Source organism: Prosopis cineraria, unplaced genomic scaffold (assembly GCF_029017545.1).
Source record: "Prosopis cineraria cultivar Desert tree isolate PC_DT_omini unplaced genomic scaffold, ASM2901754v1 PC13, whole genome shotgun sequence".
Taxonomy (NCBI): Eukaryota; Viridiplantae; Streptophyta; class Magnoliopsida; order Fabales; family Fabaceae; genus Prosopis; species Prosopis cineraria.
Window position 1 is genome coordinate 37,121,312 of NW_026555344.1, and position 25,725 is coordinate 37,147,036.

At 30.6% G+C, this 25,725-nt stretch overlaps 1 protein-coding gene and 1 pseudogene across 1 annotated transcript; both read right to left on the reverse strand.

Moving 5' to 3' along the window:
• Positions 1-158: 158 nt before the first annotated feature.
• LOC129290083 (uncharacterized) lies at positions 159-3,584 on the reverse strand (annotated as a pseudogene).
• Positions 3,585-6,920: 3,336 nt separating this feature from the next.
• LOC129290430 (WEB family protein At2g38370-like) lies at positions 6,921-9,372 on the reverse strand. The gene is made up of 2 exons (XM_054927189.1): positions 9,090-9,372; positions 6,921-8,670 (listed from the first exon to the last, which is right to left on the reverse strand). Exons 1-2 carry the CDS (start codon positions 9,261-9,263, stop codon positions 7,198-7,200), a joined length of 1,647 nt encoding a protein of 548 aa, XP_054783164.1. The 5' UTR covers positions 9,264-9,372; the 3' UTR covers positions 6,921-7,197.
• Positions 9,373-25,725: the final 16,353 nt, after the last annotated feature.

Sequence of the window (25,725 nt, forward strand, 5' to 3'; positions counted from 1 at the left end):
ATCCAGGTCACCAACATGGTGAGTTAGGGTCTCAAAATCAGAGCCTATTATGAATAGACATTAACCATGTCCAACCACCAATGTGGTTGGTTAAATAGGGCTGAGCCAGGCTAGCCAATGAAGTAATATGCCCAAATCGGACTGGGTCAAGAAGCAGGCTGACCCATTTTAACTCACCCATAATTGACCATCAAAGCTCTTCGGAAAATTAGGAAAGTGTGAAACTTGAAAGAGTACGATAATTATGCGCATATCAGAATTCAGAACAGACAAGATAAACTTTCACATCTCATACACCACAGTAGGAGGCGATTTTACAAACCTGAGTATCAGGATCCTTCAACTTATCCGTTAACTCTGATACTGCTTCTTTGCAGAATCCACAGCTATCTTCTTGAACTTTTGAGGAAATAATTGCAATTTTCTCACAGAGATTGACCTTTTTGCAGAATTCTCCAGGCCGAAGTGACGCAAGCTCTAAGAAAATTGAGGAGCATAATAGTCCACCAAAGTAGTGCACTGTTCAATACAGAAGAAACAAAGTGAGTATTTAGTGCGCTATAAGTTCACATTCGTTCATCCATTCACCCTTTAGGTTCTAAGGAATATGAGGCTCTGTAAAAAATTAGCTGCTATTCAGTGAATGATTTACAGTCCATCACGAAGAGGGTAATGGGGATTTCTTGTTGAACATTGAAGTTCATATCAGGAAATCTTAGTCAGCTATCAATACTAAGGCATCTAAAGAGAAAACCCTTCACCAACCTGCTGTTCAAAAGAGTGCAGCTGGTGGCAAGCATTGTGAAGGTAATCCATAACCTCTTCCTGGGTTTTGTTTTCACTTAGGTATTCAAGTGCCTTGGCACTATATTCCTCACAACGTGTACATACATCTGGTCTTCTGGTTTGTTCTGCAATTTCAAAGATATGTAAAGAAGATGAGCTACTCATACATCACTTGTAATTAAAAATATAAATGAAACAAATGAAATGAGACACGTGTGTGTGTGTGTGTGTGTGTGTTCGATAAGCAAAAATCAAAAGATTGGAAAATTGTTTTCAGTTAATTTCATTTGCCTCTGTGGTCTTATTAACTGGTGATCCTTCCAGATTACAATGGAAAAGAGTTGTGTTTTTATGAACAGACATATCACACGCTAAAACTACCTATAGTGCTTTTGCTTTCTCGTGTATATGAATTTTAGGAATCTGCCAATTGAAGAAATGGACAGGTGCAGAATAAGAGAGTTATTATGCATGTGTTTGGACATTAGGCATTTTCAGTCAATTGATGTGTTACGGCTTGAAGGGGTTAAACTGTAGTGCTTCAGTTATTTTAAAGTTCATGAGGAAAAAGAAAAGAAAGAAGGGTGTGGAAAATATCCTCAAGCGTTGTATAGGAAGGCAACTTATTGTACATTTAATATTTCAAATCAAGGTATTATTCGATGTCACCTATCTAGTTACTAACATATTATTCTATTTTCCAACTTTCCATCACCCAACAATTGAACAACAACATCATCCATGAATCTGTCAGAGCATTTCAAGCAGCAAGGTTTGATGAAATAATATTTATTAAGGATTAAAAGAACATAATCAACACTGGCCCTGGCGAGCCCCTGCACCCAACACACCCAAACTTTTTTGTACCAAAAAGAACGGAACATAATCACCAATTCAGGTGTGATGATATATACTACAAAAAAAAATCATGTTATTATTAAGGAATCATAGAACATAGAACTTGACACTAACATGGAAATGACGAATTGACAAATTCTAAAAATTTTATATGCAGTTTAATGAGTCGAGCCATGCCTAATATGTGTGCTCAACGGGAATTAGTAAAAACACGACCACTCTTTTGAAGTGTTCATGTTTAATAACTAAAAGTTGAGATGGCTCATATGAGAAAACTTGCATAATATTAGTGATGACATACAACAATATTACACCATTGCCCCTTATGATTTTCTCGGATATTGAACTGTCCTTTAAATTGCTGCAAAATTTCTAGGAACAGAAACTTAGGGATGGCATTCCTAGGAAAGCAATCAGAAATGGGAATTTTTCACTCCTCATGCAACATAGACCAATGCTAACAGATCAGGAAAACTAAAAAAGCGAACAAAGAAGATAATATAGACAACTAACAGCTTTACTGTAAACATCAGAGTTTGCATGTTACCACTCAAAAGATCAGTATTAGCCAATTCTCTGGCATCAGATGCCAAAGCAGCACCCAGATAACTAGAAACAAGAGCCCCATTCTCCTTTCCATGATGCCTGTAACAACCACTGAATACTAAGTCAACTTTCAATCAGGGAAAAATCTAACACTTAATAAAAATTCAAGGGCAATTGCAAGATAAAACATAAAAACAGAGGTAACAAGTTCCTGACATGTATATAGTGAACTTTGATGATAGTCAAGGTGTAAAGGCTGACAGAAAACCATACCACAATATCATTCCAAACTCATGGTGTAAAGATCGAATCATCGACACAATCCTATTATAAAAGAACCTATAGATTCCATGTCCAACCCTCAAGCGTGCATAACCCGACCCTAAGAATGTATGGTATTAGACTAATTGACCTATTCTATCTTCTCAGGTCATCATTATAGAACCTTGGCCAACTGTGAAATCGATATGCAGTTCAATAGAGTTGATGAAATCAGAGTTGATAAAAATCAAATAAAGCCTGCAGCAGTCCAGTGTCTTGTTCAGTCTTAGGTTGACCAAAATAAAAGCAGTTCAAATTTCCTATAGTCAATCATCGAAAAGATACAGATTTCAGAGTTTTACTACGAAGCAGCATAGAACTGTTGAGAGGTAGATCAACAGTATTTTCAATATAGGTATCGCAGTCCCAAGCACGACTGAACTATGACTCGTTAACATAATTAATCAATTAATTAATCGATCAATCCGACAGACAACAGTAATTAATTAATAACACATGAAGCCGATCAGCAGAAGGAATTGATGTCGGGTAAACAAGATGAGCACAAGCCAACCATAACCATACAAGCATGAAGCTAGCCAAAAACAAACTACACACCCATACGATCGAATTGAAATGAAAGTGCAAGGGGAAAATAAAAAAGGAGCATGGAAATTTATAAACTTGAGAATCAGACTTGTAAGCGAGAGATAAAGTTCCTATCTTTGGGCAGATTTTCCCGGGAAACAAACCGAATTTAAACTTAAAACACGAGAGAGAAAAAATTACTTCTAATAAAGATGATATATGGGACTGAAAGAGAAATATCCTGGATTCAAGGGAAGGGAAGGGAAGGTGGGGAAAGAAGCTATTCTCTCTTTGAATGTTTGTGCTTTGTATTGTCTTGAAGGAGATAGAGTCCACTACTCTGCAGGAAGACCCATAGTAGTAGTATTAGTACGTCAAGTCATATGGCCACGTGGCGCAATCATGAAGTCGCGCTGACTCTGATGAGAGTGGAAATTTTTTTAAAAAAAATCTTGGTTCACTTTATCCAGAATATGCAGAAAGGATAATTCACGGGGAAGCTTCATCTGGTACGAAAGTGTCGAAAGATCAACAAGGCACGGCATCGATTCGAAAGGGATTGTTTAAAAAAAAAAATGTAATCAATAAAAATATTAAACAAATTTCCTGAGAATGCATAACACGATCTGAGAATGATTTCCCCACCTTTATCTTGAGTTTAAACTTTATATGCAAATTATTGGGCAAGAAAACTCTTATCTGCAAATTTGTTGGGTTTGAATTTAAAACTAGTTTCATAGATACGAAACTGATTAGTGTTTTTTTAACAAAAGAAACTGATTAGTGTTAAAAACATCAAATATAGCTAAAACTGTTGTACAATAGCATTATACAGAGGTAGTCAGTTAGCAAAACGGGAGTGTATTTCTTTTTTTACGCAATTATCCATTATTGGATATTATTAGCATAAATTAGAAAAGTTAATACAAACTAGTAGTATAAATATATTTAAAAAAAATTTGTCCATCAATATATTAAACATAATCTAATCTTGCTAAACTAACATACGTATATTATTTAGTTAATGCTAATATTTTATTAAATGTGGTAGAGTACCGGATTTTTTTACATGCATCAAATTTATACATTCACATAACATGAAAATTACTGTATTAAAAAAGATTAAAATACATAAAACTCTCTTAAATTTTGAAACAGTTGTAAATAACTTTTTTATTGTTAAACTTTTAAAATTAACTTCCATAATTTTTAATTTTGTTTTCCAAAACTCCCTATCATTAATTAATTCTGTTATATTATTGATAAAGTTTGCCATGTCAGATTAAAAAAAAAATCCCATAGAAGCTTTTGTGGCATTTTATGTAAACAAATAATAAATATATAAAAATTATATTATTTTTAAATATTTAATTTTGTATTAGTTTTATTTATGTTTTTTTTTTTGTTATTGTAGTTTTCCTATACTAAAAGATAAGTTTTTATTTATATGATTCTAATCAATAACACCATTTAATTTTTTTTTCCTTTTTCATTTGTTTAGCATAAAATGTCGTTTTAATTGATAAAAAATAATAAAATTATAATTTTTCTCTTAAATTATGTTAACAGGAAATAATGAGAATAAAATCGCCCAACTAAAAAATTAGAATATTGTCATGTGTGTTAAAAGTAAAAATTATAGTTTTGTCCCTCCTTAAATCGTGTTAAAAATTAATAAAATATTTTTTCATGTCGTGTGTCATTTGTATTTCATTAATTTAACATGATAATTTTATTAATAACATAACAAGGTTAATTAATGGTAGGAGGCTTTAAAAAATAAAATTAAAAATTAAGAGAGTTAATTTTAAATGTTTAAAAATAAAGAAGGTTATATACAATTTCCTTAAAATTTAAGAGTGTTTTATGCATTTTAACCTATAAAAAAATACATATTCCTTTTTTATACATTACTTATTATTCATGGGCCGAGCTGAGTAAGACCACACTGGTTGCAAAGCTCTCTTAATAAGTTAAAAAACAAAAACAGATTTTAATAGTGAATGTTTGCATTATTATTTTTAAATAAAAATAAATTAATACATTCAAAAAAGAATTACATACTTACTATTCATAGTTGAACTTGTCCCTTTTTAGAATTGACTTGTCTCCATTACCCTTCCTCTCCATTTTCTTTCCACTACCCTAAAATAAGATCTAAACCATCCAGCAAGTTAAATCTGGATTCTAGATTTGAAATTTTTATTTTTGTTATTTTGTTATTTCATATTTATTAAAATTAAAATTTTTAATAAATTTTTTTATCATTAATCAAAACAATCCAGATTTAATTTGAAAGATCCAAAAATTAGAAGTATAAGATATGAATATAAATAAAAACTTTAAATCCAAATTATTTAGATTTAATTTGCATTAAATTTGAAAGATTTATATTTTATTTTAGGTTAGTGAAGAGGTAGGGTAGTGAAGACAAGCCAAGTCCTCCTCTTTCCCCATCTTCCTCAAACCAAAAAGGCGATATGCATAATCTAACTTAAATACTAAAGACGGATCATAATCCCCCCACAAAAAAAAGATAGATCCTAATAATATCAATATATAATACTCTTTCTGTCCTAAATTATAAGATACTTTAAAAAAAAATTTCATCTTAAAATATAAAATACTTTGATTATATTAAAGTTTCATTAAATGCACCAATATCAATATTATCATTTTTCTCTTTATAATTAATTTTCATCCCTTCTCTTTTCAATGTATTAAATGATGAGTATTTTTAAAGTTTATATTTTTATTTTAAAATGATAAAATTGTTAAATGTATTTAATAATGTTTATTGATATGTGAGATTTTATCTGAAAGTATCTTATAATTTGAAATGGAGGGAGTACAAAATTTTTAGAAATTTGATATTTGCAAAATCTATAAATAAAAAGTGCAAAATAAAAAGAGACCATTTTCGAGACTGGCAACATTAAAGAGAATTATTAGGGTTGAAGATTGATACATGGTAACAGCATATGGGATTTATATATAATGTTTCAATTATTAAATGTAAAAAAATATAACATATCAATTATTACTTAAAAAGAATTGATATTAATATTCAAAATAAAAATATAACATTTAATTTATTTAAATTTAATTCAGAAGTTCTAAATTCAAAATAACTCAAACACCTTTCACCAAAAATCTGCACTCCAATGGAAAAGTAAATTCAGAAAATCTTATTTTACAAAACCAATCTTTTCTATTTGAACTGGAAAAACTAATGTTTGAAGAATAAGCCTAATTTAGTAAATGTAATTGAACAACATTAAATAGAAACTGTGTTTAGAAAATTGGGTTTGAGCCTCCATGCTAATAATATGTATTGTGTAGCACACAGGATGATATAAATCTTCAATCTGGTAGGGGTACAAAGGAAGAAAAATGCACAATCTGCTTTGTGAAAACACTGAATGGTATTAAACAATGTGGACAGGTGTACGTTTCACCCACTTAACTTTGCAGCTCTTCATTAAGAAGAATGGAAATTGTTGAAAATTACTGTTTAAACAGGACCGAGAGTGAATTTTGAGGGGTTTTTTTTTTTTTAATGCAATCCAATATACTATATTATTAACAAATCAAAATCTAAGCATTTAATACAGTGCGTTTCGGTATCTTCACCTATACCACCAACTAATCACATGGTAGCGAAGGATCAACCATCAATACACAAATCAAGGTCATCAATTTAAGTAATAGTTTTTCCATTTAATAGTTTGTATTAACAAAAGCACATGTTACTATAAAAAAGCCCTTCATAATTTTTTCTTTTAAAGTATCTAAACGTGCATTAGCGTCAAAACATTGTCATCAAGTTTTCACTCTTCCTTGTTCTTCAGTGTAGAGGAACCAAATCCTCCTGAACTCAGAAAACGATGAAATCAGATCATAGTAGATCAACAATTCAATAGAATCATCCAACAAATCAGCACAAGAAGGGGGGTAACAACATGCTTACACACAAACAAGGTCCAACAGAATAGGTGAGAGAGATTCAACAGAATAGGTGATTCAAGTGAAGTAATCAGAATACGTGAAAGAGATGTGTACTGGACACAACAGAAAGAAGCCATTAGTCTCACTCTTGTCACTTGTCAGTTCTAGATGAAGCTGAATCATAAATATCGACAAGATCCAACAGCCCCATCACCTTAAATTCATAGACGGTTTCTTCTTCTTTTTCTTCTGTTGTTTCGCCAAAAGAAGAGAGAATCTGGCGAATCCAAATTTCTTCCTCTTAGCAGAAGACTGCTTCTGGACACTTTCCTCCTTGTCAACTTTGCCACCATTACTAAACTCTGGATCATCATTTTGTTTCCCAAGCATTTGACCAAGAGACACCTTTCGTTTCACTGAACTTCTTCCTTCAACCATGCCAGCGGCTTCATACTCCCCAGGCATAAGCAGCTTCCTGCTCAGAATTTGCCCTATTGATAGGGATGGCTTTAGAACTGGTTTGATTTCATCATTCACAAGATTCAATCCATTCACATCAAGTAACCAAGAATCTCTCCGGTGAGACGGGTAAGCATTTTTGAACTTGATAGAATTCTGTATTGAGGATCGCCTTTTGTTACTGTCTGCTCTCCACTTCCTTAATGCCTCTTCAACAGCCAGCTTCCCTCTATTTGCAGCCTCCACCCTTTCCAGAGCTTCTTCCAGAGCTATCTTGCTGGTCTTAACTTCCTCTGCAGCTTCCTCTACCCTTTTAAGGATATCCATTTTTGACACATTTGCTTCGTCAACTTGAAGCATCGCGTCCACCACTCTCTTCTTTGATTTTTCCTCAGCTTCTTGAGCTTTCCTTGTGAGATTATTATACTTTTCAAATGACAGAGTTACTCCATCCTGCTTTTGCATGGAATCTCCATCTGACATCTCATAATTTGATAAAGTACTAATTTCAGATAGGGCCATTGCTTCTGCAGCTCGAGCAGCTTCTTTCATCTTTCTGGCTGCAACAAGCCTAATTTCAGCTGTCCTTATCATAGTTTTCGTCTGTTCAATCTCAGATATTGTTCTCAAGACTTCTGATTTCGCAACTTCTCCCATTTTCTTGAAATTATCTGCCTCAGAACTCAATCGTTGGAGTTCTTTGTTAATATCGTAAGAATCTTCGGCATCCTTTGTCACTTGTAATCTTAGTCTCATCTGGTTTAATTCATTCTCAAGAGATGATATTTTTGACGAATTATGAGTAAACCTCTCACGGGTTTTTTCGAGCGAGTTTCTTTCCTTCTCCAATTTCTTATTGAGCGAGTCAACAGAAGTACGAACATCGGCAAGATCAGTGGTAGTTCTTGTTAAATTCAACTTAGCTTGCTTTAGCTCCATCAATATCGAACCCGGGCTAGATGAAGGTAAGGGACTCCCTTGGTTTTCCTTACCCTCTTTCTCCTTGATGCTTGCGGTTTTATCACAAACACTCGTCTCAAGGGTTAAATTCCTAACTTCAGATTCCTCCTTCTGTAATTTTAATCTCAAATCTTCCACTCGCCTCTTTGTGCTTTCTAGTTCTTTTAACACTTCTAGTGTTTCCCTCTCTTTCAAAACCAGTTCTTTATGTAACACATCTGTCTGCTCCTCTAGCTTTCCAGCATCAGCCTCTTCTGATTCGCGCTGGCAAAAGGGGAAAATTATTTTCACTCTTTTAATCACTCCAAATGCTTAGCAAAATGATGATGATGATGATGATAAAACTACACAGAGATAACACACAATGTACAATAAACAAGTCGACACGACAATACAAATTGAACACATGATAGAACAACAAACATGAAACATGAGAAAATATATAATTTAGTTCACATATCGTATTAAAGATAATTAGATTGTTTTCGAAATACATGTGTTTATTAAAAATCCCAGAAGGGAAAATGTGTGGACAGCAATAAAACCCTAACTTCTTTTATCGATGTTAACTTGTGGGAACCTATTATAGAAGTAAGCTGGAAGCTCTGCTTCTACTCTTCAATGGTGGAACTGGTGCGTGCAGGCGCGTGTGTATGCATGTGAATGAGTGAGAGATAGAGTACCTGAGCAACGGAGAGGGTAGAATGGGGGGGTTTCCAGTAACCAACACCGCCGAATCGAGTGACGGCCTCCTTTACCGATTCAAACGGCGCCGATGTATCAATCTCGGCTCTGAAACACTGCTTCTTCTTGTTAATGCCGCCGGCGTCAGAAACTCCGGCGTTGTCCAATTCCATAGTAGCGACAACGAAACGAAACAGAGCCCTAGCTCTCAGTCAGGTGTGAAATTTGAATGAGGAATTGGAGAAGGAAGGGGACAAAGAAGACAATAAAAATGGCCAGGTTGTTGGATGGTGTACCACCAAACAATACGTTTGAAAGTGAAATTCCTGAAATGCCCATGTGGTCTGGAGGAGTAATAAGATGAGGGAGAGTGCCCTCGGTCGAAAAGAAGTGGGATTCGAGGAGATAGAGAAGTCATTATCACAAAGTTGCATTGATTTTCGAAATTTTCGGGGTCGTGTCGTGTCAAAGCGGATATTCATGCGTGACTTTGCTCCAGTTTAGTGGAAGAAGCACGAACGTTTCGTTTACTACTGGTTTGGCCCACATTAACCATGTCCTGTTCAAAGTCCAAAGACATGTATTGTTATTTTAATTAAAAAAAATTAATCTTTTAATCTTTCAACTTTTAGCTCACTTGTAACTCAATCTCTCAATTATGACTCACTGTGACTCAGTCCTTTAACTATAACTCACTGTAACTCAGTCCCTCAACTTTTAATTTACCTATAACTTGATCATTATTTTTTAATTTTTTTAAATTTTTTTATCAAATTAGAAGGGTAAAAAAATACTCATATATTATTTTAAAATACCCTCTTCTTATTCATTAATGTGAGATAGAAGTTAACATGAAAAAAAATTAACAAAAGTTAAGGGACTAATTTGTAAATAATTCAAAAGTTGAGGGACTGAGTCATAGGTGAATTATAGTTGAGGGATTGAGTCACAGCGAGTCATAGTTGAGGGACTGAGTTACAAGTAACTTAAAAATTGAAGGACTAAAATATTAATTTTTTTTTAATTAATTGGCATTCTTGTGGGAGGCCCCTGATAAAGTTCTTAGAGAGAGAGTTTATCAGTTTATGACATTATAGACAATTTTTTAAAAAAAATACTGCTCTGCCCTAAAACAGAAATATTTTTTAAAAAAATTGCATACCAATAAAATTTTTATTCTCATAAAGATATATATTATTTTTATTTTTATTATTAATTTTAATTATCAATATATTCTATGATAAATGAAAAATGCTTTTGTATAAAGATCTAGGTTAATAAGTGCAAGGGTTAAAAATTGCTTATAATTAAAATCAAGATTAAACTGAGGGAAAATGCCTATATTTTGAATCGAAGAGAGTAAATTATAAATATTAATTTAAATAATTGTAAAAAAATAATTTTAAATTTTAAATTATTTTAAAAATTGAATATCTTATTTATAATTTACTTTTAAAATTTTTTTATTGGACACTTTGATGTTTTCATTTCCCAAATTTAACTAGCATTTTTCCTTTTTGTTTAGATAAAAAATTAATTTTAAAAAATATTATCTATTTCCTCTTATTCACCATATAAGATTTTAATAACTACTTTATCTTCTAAAAAAAGGTAGTTAAACTCTTAATATTTTAAAAAGAATAAGACTTGCATATTTAGACTTACCCTTACATACTTTTATTCAATCAAATCAAGACAATTAAAATTTAATATGTCAATAATATTGATAACAGTAATTTATTATAAAATTAATAACTCATAGTGGATCCACATGCTTTTATTTAATTGAAAATAAGTACATTAAATATATAAAATTAATCATATAAATTTTTCCCTTTGAAAAGCGGGCAAGATTAATATACTTTTGTCTAATCAAATTAAAATATGTAAATTTTAACATGCTAATAATATTAATAAAATTAATTTGTTATAAATTAAATAATTTATAAAAGATACGTATGTCTTAATTTAATTCTAAATAAATATCTTAAGTGAATAAGGCTAAGTATGCAAGTTTTTTTCTTTAAAAATTATATATCTTTTTAATGATACTCTCGTTAAATACCTTAATAATGAGAATTAAAATTCTTATGGACTACTCTCAAATCCTTAACATAAGACAAAGTTTGGAAGATTTCTTTATTCTAAATATAAAAACAAATTTAAAATAGTTAATGCTTTTTTTAAATTTTACCCCTTCTTTATTCATTGTTATTTGAATTTTAAACAATAATTTATTATGATCATTAATTACAAACAAAGGTAAAATTAGAAAGTTACATATTTTTTTATAATTTTAAGATTATAACTAACATTTTTTAACAAGTATAAAGTTTGTTAATTTCATCTTATATTAAGAATTAAAGTAGTACTTTTCAAAAAGAACAATAAATAAAATAAGAGTATAGTTGTAAAAATTTATAATAATTATTCAATATCTTATATTTTGAATGATGCATGAGTTTTAAAAAATGTTTTATATTATGAATGGGAATGAGTATGTTTAAAAAAAAGGGGGGAAACTGAAATTATTACTCTTACTTGCTCTTTTTTAAGTTATAAATATGAAATTAGTTGTTTGGGCCAGCTGGGTAATTGCATTACATAGTAACAAACGGATACAAGAGTCATTTCATTCATTGGAATATTGTGAAGAAATGTGAGCCAAACGGGCGGTGGCATGAGACAAGACTAATTGATGAATGATGAGTGGGGCAGAGGCCAGAAGGGCTCTGTGAAATTCTTGCTTCTGAAACAAGGGCTCTATTATTTGTGATTTGGAATTTCCTGTCATCACTATGTCTTTTTTCGTCCATTTTTGCTTTTAAATTATTTTTATAAGAGTATTTAGTGTTTGAACTTATTATCTTATCCATGTTATCTCTGAAATAATTAAATCATAATAATATTATTTTTAATGTTAAATGAATAAATATTAACTGTTAATTTTGCTGACTCAAACTTAAACATTAGAAGCAATATTACTTTAATTTAATTATTTTAAAAGTAATATTATTGTAATTTGAGTCAAATTAAATTCTTAGTCGACAGAGTTAGGCATCAATGTTTGCATATTTTATGTTAGAAGCAATATTTCTATGATTTAATTAGTTAGGCATCAATGTTTGCATATTTTATGTTAGAAGTAATATTTCTATGATTTAATTATTTCAAGAGTAATATTGTTATGATAAAATATTTAAATTATCTGCTATGAAAATAGCTCAAATACAAAATAGGCCTTTATTATTTTTATTTTATCAGACAACAAGCATTAACAACATGAAATTATAAACGAGATCAAATATGTGACCTCTCAAGTCTCGCCCATGAAAAAAAAAAAAGTTTTAACATATACCACTAGACTCTAGAAGGTGATTTTCATCGGGCTTAGCTCTTTACTCTTTAGACGAGGCACATCATCGCATAGGGAATCGACATTTCAGAATATTTGCAGATACCTTAGCTTGTCAGATTACAAAAACTCTGAAAGACAAACATTACCACACTATCAGTTACGAAATAAATCCCACTCTCATCTTTGCAGCTAGTTGCTGGTCAGATTCCATTTTGTTAACAAGTGTTCAGAGACATTTCTCGGGATAATATTAGCACTGCTACAATGTGATTAGTATTTATAATATATATATATATATATATGCTTCTATGATTGTGCCCAAAAGTTAAAGTAAATTAAATTCAATTAAAATTAAAATAAGTTAAATAATCAAAGCATATGCATGAAAATAATAAGAGAGAATCACATTCAGCCCTCTCAAAAAAATAAATCATATATAAAGACCAACAACAAATCATATTCTTATTTTAATATTAATTTATTTTGTATGGACCCTTATCGATAGTTAATTATTTTGAGGGACTGAATATAATTCTTTCAAATAATAAAATCCGCAGTCAGGAGGCTCCTTCCACATTAGAATAATAAACTCATGATGAAGTGCCCGTTCAAATTTAATATTACTTTTCCTTCCAAGAAAAAACCCAAGACATCATTTGAATTAGACAGGGCACACATGACCATTCACCACAAATTTGGAAAACGACTAATATTATTTATTGACTACTGTAACAAGCATGATGAAGCCATGAAGGGAAAGTCACAATTAAGGACCCGTTAAAATCAATAATAATCATTCATGATCACAAAATGTTGAAATTAAATTTTAGGATCATGGTGCTTTTTTGCAGTTTAAAAAATAATGTTTTGACTAAAACACACTATCTAAAATGTACTTTTAATCACTTATTTTTAAGGGTATTTTAATTAGAGGTGTTCAACTTATTCTTGTTCCAATTGGTCCAACTAGGATAGGATAAGACATAGGATTGCCTTTGAGATGTCCCATCCCATCCCAAATATTACGTGTGTTTGTATTATTTTTTATTTTAAAAATATGCATTAAATATATTAATAATATTAATATAATTTATACTTATATTAAGTATATTAATTATGATTTCAATATATGAAATTATTAATTAAAATTAAATTTTTTATATTAATAATTTTAATGATATGGATTAAATAGCACAGGGTAATAACTTTATTTACAATACATTAATTTTATTAATAAAATTTATTTTTATATCTATATATTTAATAACTTTTATTTATATCATATTTCTTACTTTATTTTTAAAAAGTAACTAGTTTAACATATCTCAATTAAAAAAGAAGAACAATAACTTAATATTGTGCCTAACTTGTATGTTGTTGTTGCTTTTATAATTTAGAAATCACTTGTAATTGTTCTCATGATATATTATACCTCATGTATACTTAATTTTAAGTTGTATACTTATAATTGTGATTGATGTAATTTAATAATTAATTTTAAATTATTGTAGTTTATATATTCGTGTTGTTTTGATATTAAATTTAATAAGTGATGTGATTTAAAATTTTAATTAATAAATGTTATTATTCAAAATTTTGTCACATCGTTTGCTTTATTGGAATGATAGAACGTCTCAATGTCTAACGGGATGGAATAACTTTTGAGATAAGATAGGACAAGGGATAAAAATTTAATCCTCATCATTTTTCAAGATAGGACACCAAATAGGGGTGTCCTGATCCTATCCTATTCTGTGAATACTTTTAATTTTAATGATAACAAAAATTTATAAACTACTTTTAATTTCAATATTTTATTGTCCTCAATGGTTATTATTATTTTTTGCATGTTCTTTTTTATGATTTTTCCAAAAAAGTAACCATCACACGTAATGGACGGAATTTACAATTCTTAATTTCTCATAATTATTCTTTTAGTCCACTTACAAGTTACAAGCGTAGCTTGTCACACTTGGGCTGGGGCAGAGCAGACAAGCAAAAAAGACCAGCTAAACCAAATTGAACCTATCAGTTTTCTTAAAAGAAAAATTCTTGTTTGCTTATTGGGCCATTAATGATTAAGCTTGGTTGTTTACTTTGAATTTCAGGGTTTCATATCTAAGCCTGGTCCAACTTTTGTTTTTTGAGTTTGGTTCTCAAGCCCAGTCTCATATGATTTGTGAAAGCCATAACTCGCTATGAATTAAAAAAATAAAAAAAAGCACAGGCATATAAAGATATTAATTATATAAAAAAATAATATATGAAAAATATTTTAATATAATCATTTAATCAAGGGCCAAATTAAAATTAAAGAAAAAAAATGTTATTTTAGTTAAGTTTTTTTTTTCCTGCTGATTTTAGTTAAGTTGAACACTTGAATTCATGGGAGAAATTAATCTAATTGTGAAGATTTTGTTATCCCACCTAACAGGAAAGACTTGTTGTTGTATGAAGGCTTTGTTGTAAAAATATATATTTCTAACCTCTTTTATAAACTCGTTCAAATAGCTTATCAAATCAAAATAAACTTAGTTTTCCAACACATACCTCACGAGTTTAACTTAAATTCTCTCAACAATTCCTTTACTCACAACAGCCTTCTCATGTCTTTTTTTGTGACTATCTACATAAGTCAAATTCAAATACCATTGGGGACTAATTTTAGATAACTCTTTTAAATGTGCTTTCTTTTTTGAATTGAAAGGAGGCTAAACCAGTCTTGTGAAAATAGAACTAACCACCTCTCTCGCATAAGAGGAATTAATTTGCACTAAACAATGCACTAAGTGTTATCAAAACATTTTCTATATCTACATGGATTCGAATTTGAGACTTCGTGTTTAAGGGATTATAATCTCTTTCATTAGGACCAACACTCATTCGTACAATATTCTCAAGTTAACTTAACTAATTACCTTATTGACATCTTAAAACAAAGCAGCCCTCTATGCTTAAGACCAGCTTGTATGGGCAGGGCCACTAGACCACTAATTTGGATACGGTTTGCAAAAGGATGATGAATGCGAGTGATTGACTTTGACTAATGCTTATATTCTTATCCAAAAATATTAAAAAATGAAAAAAAAAAACAAAAACAAAACTGATACAACAAGGAAACCACTAAATAGGAATCAAGTTCAAGTGGGCATGATGAGAATCGTAAGATTCTTGGCTCCAAATTCAAACGGGTCCCCCATCGTGTCTTATCCCATGTTCCTCTCCCTCTTTTACCTCTTCAAACTAATAAACAATTCATAGTCATCACAATTTGACATCTACAACAGTACGAAGAAAAAAAATATGCATTTGTTTATGTAAAAAGAGTTATTTGTAATCAACATGTATCTAATAAATTTAAAAAAAAATACTATTGTATTGTTATAAAATCAATCATGTTACATGACAGTGAATGTTAGTTTTTAAAAAGTCAACAAGAGCATAAGACTAACTAAAATAACAAAAATGTAGATGTTGAAATGGAGGCCTATGCATATATAAGAAGATAAAAATTCATAATGAATACGTGCAAAAAAAAAAGTGAGTGTCATTATATTATCGAGGACAAGATAATAGAAAATCATTTAAAATTATTTGAATATGTATAAAGAAAGCCATGAGAGACAACAATAAAAGGAGTAAAATAAATAGTTTTGAGCATCGTAAAAAGAAACAAACGAAGACTAATAAGAATATTCAGAAAAATTGTTGAATAAAACTTTTTAATTAATAATATATTTAAATATTTGATTGTTGATAAAGTATAATCATATCATATATTTTATATAATTGATTTCATCTAAGAACATGTTGTTACTTCTTTATGGGCGGATCAGCAGAGAATTAGTTGATTATGAGAAGGTACGTAAAAAAGCTCAATAATTGAATCAAAACAAAAGGATTTACATTGATCGCGACTCACGTAGCAATTTTGAGACTTTTTGAGCCGCTCCTTTATTTATTTATTTTAGTGGCCAGCAAAAAGGTTAATTAATTAACAGATGTGCTTTACGTAGAGAAATAAATTGCTTAGCTAATCAGTAAATCCAAACAAAGATAGTACTTTGATTGCGACTCGCTAACTTATGTCCACCATTACATTTAATTAACTACGGTGTGATTGAGAGTGCCATGATGCTTGTTGGGTCTTAATTTAATTGGTCTATTCTTGAAAGCCCCGAATTAAAATTAACGTTTTGCCTCCAAATGATTCGAGGCAAAAGGTACATACTACAAATCAATTTTTTTTTAAACAATTTTTATCATTTAATCATCTGTTATATAATTTGTTGTAAAACTTCGTAAAATTGATATGAAAAGTACCAAAAAAAAACATGCGATATATTATTGTATTTAGTTAGTTTTCGGTAATTTAATTTAAATAATTATGAATTTATATGGATTTAATTCCCATTGCATTCATTTATACAATGTGTTTTAATTTTTATCATTTGTTATGTTCTAAATATGCATAGTTAATATTAATGATGATAATTACATAGTTCAACTAAGTATAGGATGGTACAGACAAAGTGTCTGATATAAGTTATTTTTTTGAAAAAAAAATTCTGCAAAATTGACACTCATTTAAAAACATTGTTATATATGATGTTCTGGTACTATGAACAGTACAAAAATACATGCCATGTATATATTTTACTTATTTTCTTCATTTCCCCCCTATTTAATATATAATGTTGTCCCCAAAAATTTATAAAGAATTCAAATCGGTGAATCAAGTGTCTGTTTCAGTCTAATATTGAGATTAAATTATCCTTGTTTATTAATGAATTTTTCTCCTTTTCTGGCGAAAAAAAAAAACAAAAATCAAATCAAATCAAACTGATTGAATAGTCTCAGATTTAACGAACTAAACAAATAAAACGGTAAAGTCATTTTGAGGTGGGTCACAAATCACAATCATTAATATTCCTGATAGTTTTTTCAACTTAATCTCTTCATCTTCATGTCTAAAATATTTTTCATATTCCCGTATATCAATTAAAAACTATTATATAGATGAAATCATATAAAATTATAATGATTTTCAGGTTTGCTTCTAGTAATGTTATAATTAAATTATGATAGTGGTAGATACAACACAATTAACTCAATTTTTTATGACAATGATAAAATTATCTAATTATTTAAAAATATTATGACACCTTTTATATATAAGAATAAAATAAGTTTCTAAAAAATACTTTATACTCCCTCTGTTAAAAAATATAAGGTATTTTTAACCGGATTTCACCTTTAATAAAATAGTTATCTAATTTCAAAATAACCATATCTTTTTATATTTACTCCTGTTAAACATCCTATAATAAATATAAAGTTACTATCAATAGGAGTATTTTTTTAAAAAAGGCAATGATTACATTTCAATAGATTAAAAATGCCTTACATTTTTTAACATTCAACTCTTAAATGGAGAAAATATATAAAGATGGAAGGAGTAATTTTTTTACCCAATATGATGTAGCAAGTGTAAAAGTCTAATTAAACTATTTTGAAAAATAACAGTATTGAATCACTAATAAATGCATTAATTAAATCAAACGAACCCCACTGAATTTGCGGCTTGGATGTGAGAACTTTACACTGCTAAATCATGAGTTCATACCCGCAATGATCATGAATCAGAAATTAAATAAGATTCATAATTCAAAATTATGCAAATTCTTGTTTATGGAATAAGTTAGGATATGTTTGGAAACTGATATGATATGTAAACATCCTTTTGTAACTTTAATTTCCAGACAAAGCTACTCTTATGATTTATATTACCTTAATCTAAAGGGAAAATTGGTTAAAAAGACTGTTGAAATAGAAATTAGTTCCAAGGACCAAATGTTATTAAACGACCAAGATTATTATTTTATTTATTTAACTACTTCCTTATTTGACCAAAATGCTCTTGTACCCTATCTACTTCTCATTATGTCCGTGTCTCCCTTTGGTTGTGCCCCGCTGTTTAGGTCATTGTCTCATTGTCAATGTCATTGTCAGCAACTCCTTGATCAATGGTGTTGCCTTGTCCCATGAGTCGAGATGGTATCAACCTCTACTGTAAAAGCGCAAGCCAAGCTTCTACGAAGCGGCTTCGGCATCAGTGCAACGTTTTCTCGCTTTCTCACTGCCAAGTGGTTCTCACCATACTCATCTCCGATTTCATTCTTCTCTTTCTCTTCCTTCAGTTTTGTTGCTTTTGTTTCCTCTTCATTTGGTTTTCAACCATTGCCTTCCTCTTCTTTTGAAATTAAATATAAGGTATTGGTGCACCTTCCCTTCTTCTCGTAGCTTCTGCACCTTCTTTGTTGGTCTCCTACTTATATTTTTACTCCTAATGTAATGGAAACTAATGTTTTCATATGGACATGGTTGGTTTTAGCTATGCCTCAGCTTTAGGCTCTTGTCCTTGTTGAGCTTGTTGATGCTTGGTCATGGACAATTGACACCAAATAGGGTCCTTCTGCATCTGAAGTTAGGTTTGTTAGGCCAGTTGCAAAACTGAGGCCTCATCTTTAGTAAACTATTGGTGGAAGTAATGAAATTTATGAGGACTAATGACTTACCATTGCAACTAGGCACCGAAGATATAGTTTCCAGGTATATTTAGATTTTGATGGTTTCATGCTTTTATTTAGGAGTGCAAGAGTTTTCTTGTGCAAAGATTCACTTTTCCATGCTCCCTAATATTGCACCTGGTTTGGCCATGTGCAGCATTTGTTACAATACAGATAATTGAGAATTGATTTGTAAATGTGCAAAGAGGATTGTTAGGCCCAGAGTAAAACTACACAAACCTCATTTGACACATGGATGGAATTTACGACAAGAAAAGGTAGATATGTTGTTACTTTTCTTTTTGACTTTCTATGTTGCTCGTTTGTCTAAAAGCATTTCTAATGAATTTTTTTGTTTGTGCTGAAATTGCATCTTATTGAATTTGATTTAGTCGCTAAGCTTTATTTTTGTTTCTTGTTTCTCTTAATTGCCTCTTTTTCTCATATTGCCAAAGTTGATTTTTCTTGCTTTGAAGAAAATAAGCAAAGCCCCAAAAGCAATATCATAAATATATAGCAAAATTCTAGAACAGCAAAAGTGTTACTTGCTGTCAAATCCATCTTTGCTTGTTCTGCATGATTTAAAGGTTGCACTATTCTGTTTGTTTAGGCTTGCTGAATTAGTTGCTATTGATGATGAACATTTATGAACCATTTGATATGCTTATTTGTAGGAGAAATATAATCATTGTGGAAAATTGAGAAGCTGATGGATCTAAGTTAATGAAGCAACACACCCTGGCAAGTGGATTGTCATGCGCCAAGGTAGAAATTTATCTATGCTTGAGTCTAAATTACTAGTGGTTTTTATTGAACTTTGGTTATTGAGTTTATTTGCTGTATTTACGATGCATGTTATAATGGAGGATCCTAAGTGATATTATAACTAGAAATTTGATTTTATTAATTTAATTTTTATTATTTTTTACTTTCATGCTCTTGGGTCTCAAGTTTTGCTCTTGCAAGTTCCAGAGCAATTTGCAGGACTTTTAACTTGAGATTCAACTGTTGGAAGATCAGTTAATGCTTGAATGACTTGCTTGTGATAGCTACTAATTTTTGTTTCAAGCATAATGTTTTAAATGCGTCGAAACATAAAGTTTTGTTTGAAGCGGAGAAAAAAACTAAGTTCAAATCAAGAAGCTCTTACATGCATCTCATAACTCAAGTAAGCTCCAAGGAAATGTTGATTCAGGGATTCTCCTAAAAAATTAAATGAAACTGTGATTGTATTTTAAAGTGTACTGATAGTCATTCTCCTTGTTTATTTTTTGTGTAAGGTAGGATGTAGTTTAATAAGTGCATGATGTTGTTCTTATCCCCCATGATATATTTTTTGATATGGGGTGCCATATGGTTTTTGTTTATCTTTTTGATTGTCCTTGATAGAAAGAGAGATTAAATGTAATGGCATTAATGTCTTTTCAATGAAATTATTGTTGTTTATTCTCCTTCTTCATGTTTACTTATTTTTTAGGGACAATTTAGTTGTCATCTATATTACATTGTTGAATCCGCATTATTTACACATTAATATGGCTTATTATACAATGTGTAATACTTAAACAAGAGAGAACTTATTGTGAGTGTTCTCTTATCTATTTTTTTGAATATGGTAGATGTAGTTTAACATGAGCATGGTGTTGTTCTTACTTCCCATGATATATTTTTTGATTTAGGGTGGCAGAACCCGAGGGTGCAAGGGTTTTGACATGGACGCAAGGCTTTTAGCTTAAGATGCATATGTTATGGCTTAGGGTTCAAAGCTTCTAACTTAAATGCAAGGGGTATGGCTTAGGTGTAAGTGGTCTGGCTTGGGTTCAAAGCTTTTAGCTTGGGTGTAAGAAATCTGCTTTAAGATGCAAAACTTCTAACTTAGTCATTTTCATATGATTCTAGGCATTGATAGTGGTATGGTCTCTATTAGGTGTTTGATTTACATGTAATCCACTAAATATTACATATAAATTATTCTTGAGGTATGCTTGCCAATGTTTTCACATATTGATTTAAATGTAATTCATAGTCATTTTCATGTAATTTAGGGCACTAACAGAGGCATGCTCTTTGCATGTTTGATTTACATGTAATCAGTTAGAGATTACATGCAAATTATGGATTACATGTAAATCATTCCTTAGTCATGCTTGCATGTTTCTTCACATATTGATTTACACGTAACCCATAATTGTTTTCATGTAATTATAGGGACATTGACAATGGATGCTCTTTGTGTATTTGATTTACATGTAATCCACAAGATATTAAATGTAATTGTCCAAGCCAGAAGCCTTGCACTCTTAGCCAGAATATGTTCACCCTAAGCTAGGCCCTTTGCACCCAAGTCAAATGCCTTACACCTTAAGCTAAAATCCTTACACCCTTTGGTTGTTGAATTTACATATAATTTGATAATTACATGTAATTAAGAGGTATTGACTTTTTTTTGATGAACCTTCACCGGCTGGTTGGAGCTTTGACAAGTGCACAGTCATTTATTGCACCTTAAGCCAAAATCCTTGCATCGTTTGGTTGTTGAATTTATATATAATCTTTTGATAATTACATGTAATTAAGGAGTATTGACTTTTTTCAATGAACTTTCATCAGTTAATTGGAGCTTCGACAAGTGCACCGTCACCTATTAGAGGAGTGGTTGGGGCTACAGCCTCTGACAACTGGATTTTGTGCCTTTTTCTTAAATTTTTTAGTTAACATATAGGGGTATTTTGGTCATTTGATCAAATTATTTTATGAATAAAATAATAAGCTTGGTCTTTTAATCTACTTTAGTCCTTAGGCACAATTTTGATTTTAATTAGGTCTTTTCTACCAATTTTCCCTAATCTAAATTTATTCCTGACCAAGATGAATGATTTCCAAACACACACTTGGTCTTAGTCTAAAATCAACATTGGAATTTTTTTAGGTAAAAATTCAAATTGAATTGAAGTTTAATCCCTGCGGTCCTTAATATGAGATTTCCTCTGGAAGTTTTGTATATGTTAAGACATTTTACAAAATTTAATGAAGTATTAAGGAGTTATTTTTGAAAACAGTCATATATCTAATTGGATCGTTTGAAGTGGTTTGTTTGGCTTTATGGTTCGAAGGTATTACTTTTTGAAGAAATCAAGATTCTTAATTAATTTTTATCACATTTTTTAATTTATAATTTAATTATAAGTAATTTATAAATAAAACTAGGAGATAATTCCTTTGATTTTATATATTGAATATCTTCTAGAAGGCATTATAGATTGTTTTCATTAGTCACCTTCTAGATCTGTTGAAATATTTAAAAAAATTTCATATATACTCTATATTTGAATATATGATGCATGAGCAGTAAGAAGTGATAGAAATTAGTATAAAGATAGGCTTGGTGTAATTAATAAATATTTTTATCAGAAAAATATTATAAGTAATAAAGGTAATATTATAAATAGCCCTCCCCCCCCCCCCTTTATCTCATTCAAACAAGGAGGGCCCTCTTCTCCTTCAACCAAACAAGGGAATGAGGGATAAGGGTTGGCTTTCATTTGGGGGATCTAATTAGAAACTACTTCAATTTTATAACAATTTTAATATTTTAACTAGTTTTTAGGCACTTTTTGCATGTTGTTATTAATTTGTCCGGCAATATTCTACGATTGAAAATAAGGCCGTTGAGAAATTTTTAATATGTTCACACACAGAATTCAACCAAACCTGGGTACTTCTTAGAGGATCTAATTACACAATGATACCTCACCCACCTATGTTCACTCATTAAATTTTCCTCTCAAGCCGGGCACCACAACTCCTGCATACCTCTCATATTTCTGTCATAAATGATAAATCCTCCCCAATACCATTACTATATATGGTCCTCCGATTTCATTTGTACCTTCACCTGCCTTTAATTTCTTCATCAAAATTTATGGCATCTTCAAAAAAAAAAGGTCACATTTTTTACATATTAATTACGAATAACCAATTTACTTACTTTTTCGTTCTACAAATTATTTTTTCCCTAATGTTTTACCTCTAATATAGCCTTTTATAATGAATTCCTCTTTGGAAAGCCTCACAAATTGAGTAAACTTTATAAGTGTGAGAGGCATGTTTCTCCCATCAAATATACTAATTTTTTAGGGTGTGCTCTTTCTCTAGATCAAAACCTTTTGTGGATAACCTTTTCTGTAACATCAGCTTCTTAATGAAAATATCAATATTAAGAGCACAAGTTTAAAGGGAGAATCATCCCAAAATACTATATATAGTCTATTGGGTTGGAAGAGCCCTTTACATTTATAAATTTCACTTCACTTGTGAGGCCCTTCAAGGGATTCATGACAATGCAACTCATTTGAGGGCCAACATTTTTGGCATCTCCGCTTCACGACATATAACTTGATCTCCTGCCAGTCAAAACCTTTTATGGGTAGCCATTTCATTGACATGACTTTTTAATTAAAGCACCAATATTATAAGCACAAGTTTAAAGGGGGAACTCATTCAAAAAAACTAACTTATTGAGTCAGAGAATCCTTTAAATTTATAAATCTCACTTCACTTGTGATACATTTCCCCATCGAAAGGAGAAACATACTCACACATGCATACAAACATGTCAACACTGGGTTTAAATTCAAGATTTCTCCCAAGCTAGAGAGGTAACATTGCTTTAGGACACGATTAGCTGTTAATCTTATGTTCTACAAATTAGTTGAGGCCACCTTATTTTTGGGACAAGAGGAAGTATTGTTTATTAAATTAGAGATAGTGGGGTACCTTGCTTGAAGTTGGTGTTAATTGTGATGAGTTATCGCTCATTTGTTACTTGTGACAGAAGGGTCCTACCCAACATAAATATGGTAAGAAGGGGCATATGGCCGCATATCAGATTCTTGGGACTACTTGTTAAATTCTTGCAACAAACTGCCATGTGGATGTGAGGTGACTCTGCACGTAATGCCATACACACATCATTCTTCCTCCTTTCTCCAATATTTTCCCCCCATAATTAGAGGGGCCAGCATTAACAGTCTAAGATTACATGCATGTTGAACTCACGACCTCTCGTTTAGAGGGGAAATGACATGCTATTAAGCTACAATATTATTGGATTCTCCAAGATTCTAATTATATGATACCCAATATTAATTATACACATTATTCAAGCATTGCTAGTGTAAAGTTTAAACAGCTTTCTTGACATGAATTTTTCTGTCTATAATGGTTGAACTCAGTTTATTCAAGAGCAATCCACTCTGGTTGAACCCATCATATTACCATTCCTTTTTTTTTTTATCTCCTTTTTTTTAAAACTAATATTTGGTATGATTAGACTGAATTTGAGTAATGTCATACACATAAAGAAAAGTAGCTTCTCTAACAATAATATTGAGTCAACATAAACAGTTGAACTAATAAATCATTGAAGTATATATATATATATATATATATCTTGATTAGATTAATGAAATTAATGTTTTGTTTATGACAGATTTGATCATAATTTAACTTCAATTTTAACTATTAATTTTTAAATTAATATCTTAGTTTTCCATTGTTGCCAGTGCCTTGATTCTAACCAAATGAAACCAACATTATTAGGAGACCACTATTGTTTTGACACCGGTGGTAAAAGAAAATGGCACCCTTTAAAGTCCCACGTGGTGACCATGTGACAAGTTTCTTGTGGCTTGACTTGCCCATATCCAGTGGGCTATTGCCGTAGATTTAGCGTCATTCTTTGGACATGCCATGCCAGATCAACCTTACATGTGCCCTTGCCTCTAAGTCTAACTATTTATCAATAGATTTTTATGCCTCTCCTGTGGGACCCACCAAACTCAGTTCATTTTATGTTTCTTATAGGTATCGTAAACTACAAATGAATTACATGACTGAAATAAATGGTCAAAATTGTTAGGTTTGGACACTAATACCCGATTTCGTCTCATTTCTTGAGTTGCATGTCCAATTTTTAATAACTTGTTCTCGAAGCTCGCATGTGCCCGCGAGTGATCAGCGTTTTATTATTTAAAATCATAGGCGCAACTTGAGCTTTAAAAACATATCAGAGTCACACGAATTAAGGGACTTAAGAAAACGTTTATAAAAATATTCATAATAACATGTTTTATCAAAATATTCACGTAATTAAGAGGGAAAAAACTTACTATTTTCGTTAAAAAATGTAAGGTATTTTTTGAGGAGTTGAATGTTAAAAAATGTAAGATATTTTTAATTTTTTGAAGTATCATTATTATTTTTTTCAAAAGTGCCCTCATTGATAGTGATTTTATATTTATTATAAGGTATTTAATAGGGATAAATATAAAAAAATATAGTTAATTTGAAAGTAGGTAATTACTTTATTGGTGGGTGAGATTCAGTAAAAAATACTTTACATTTTTGAACGGAAGGAGTATATATTTAGTTTTATATATTTAAAATATTTATTTTTAATTAAATTAAGACATGTAAATCTCTTATATATAAATTATTTATATCATAAGGAACTCTTGTTGTTAGTATTAGTAATACATTAAAATTTACTTATTTTAATTTAATTGGATAAAAATATATTAATTATATAAGGCTAAGTACTTAAATCTTGCTTTAATATTATATTTTTGTGATATGGAAGTAATATATTCTTGTCACATTCAAACTCATCTTTTATTGTTTGTCAAAGGAAAAAATTACACATTTGAT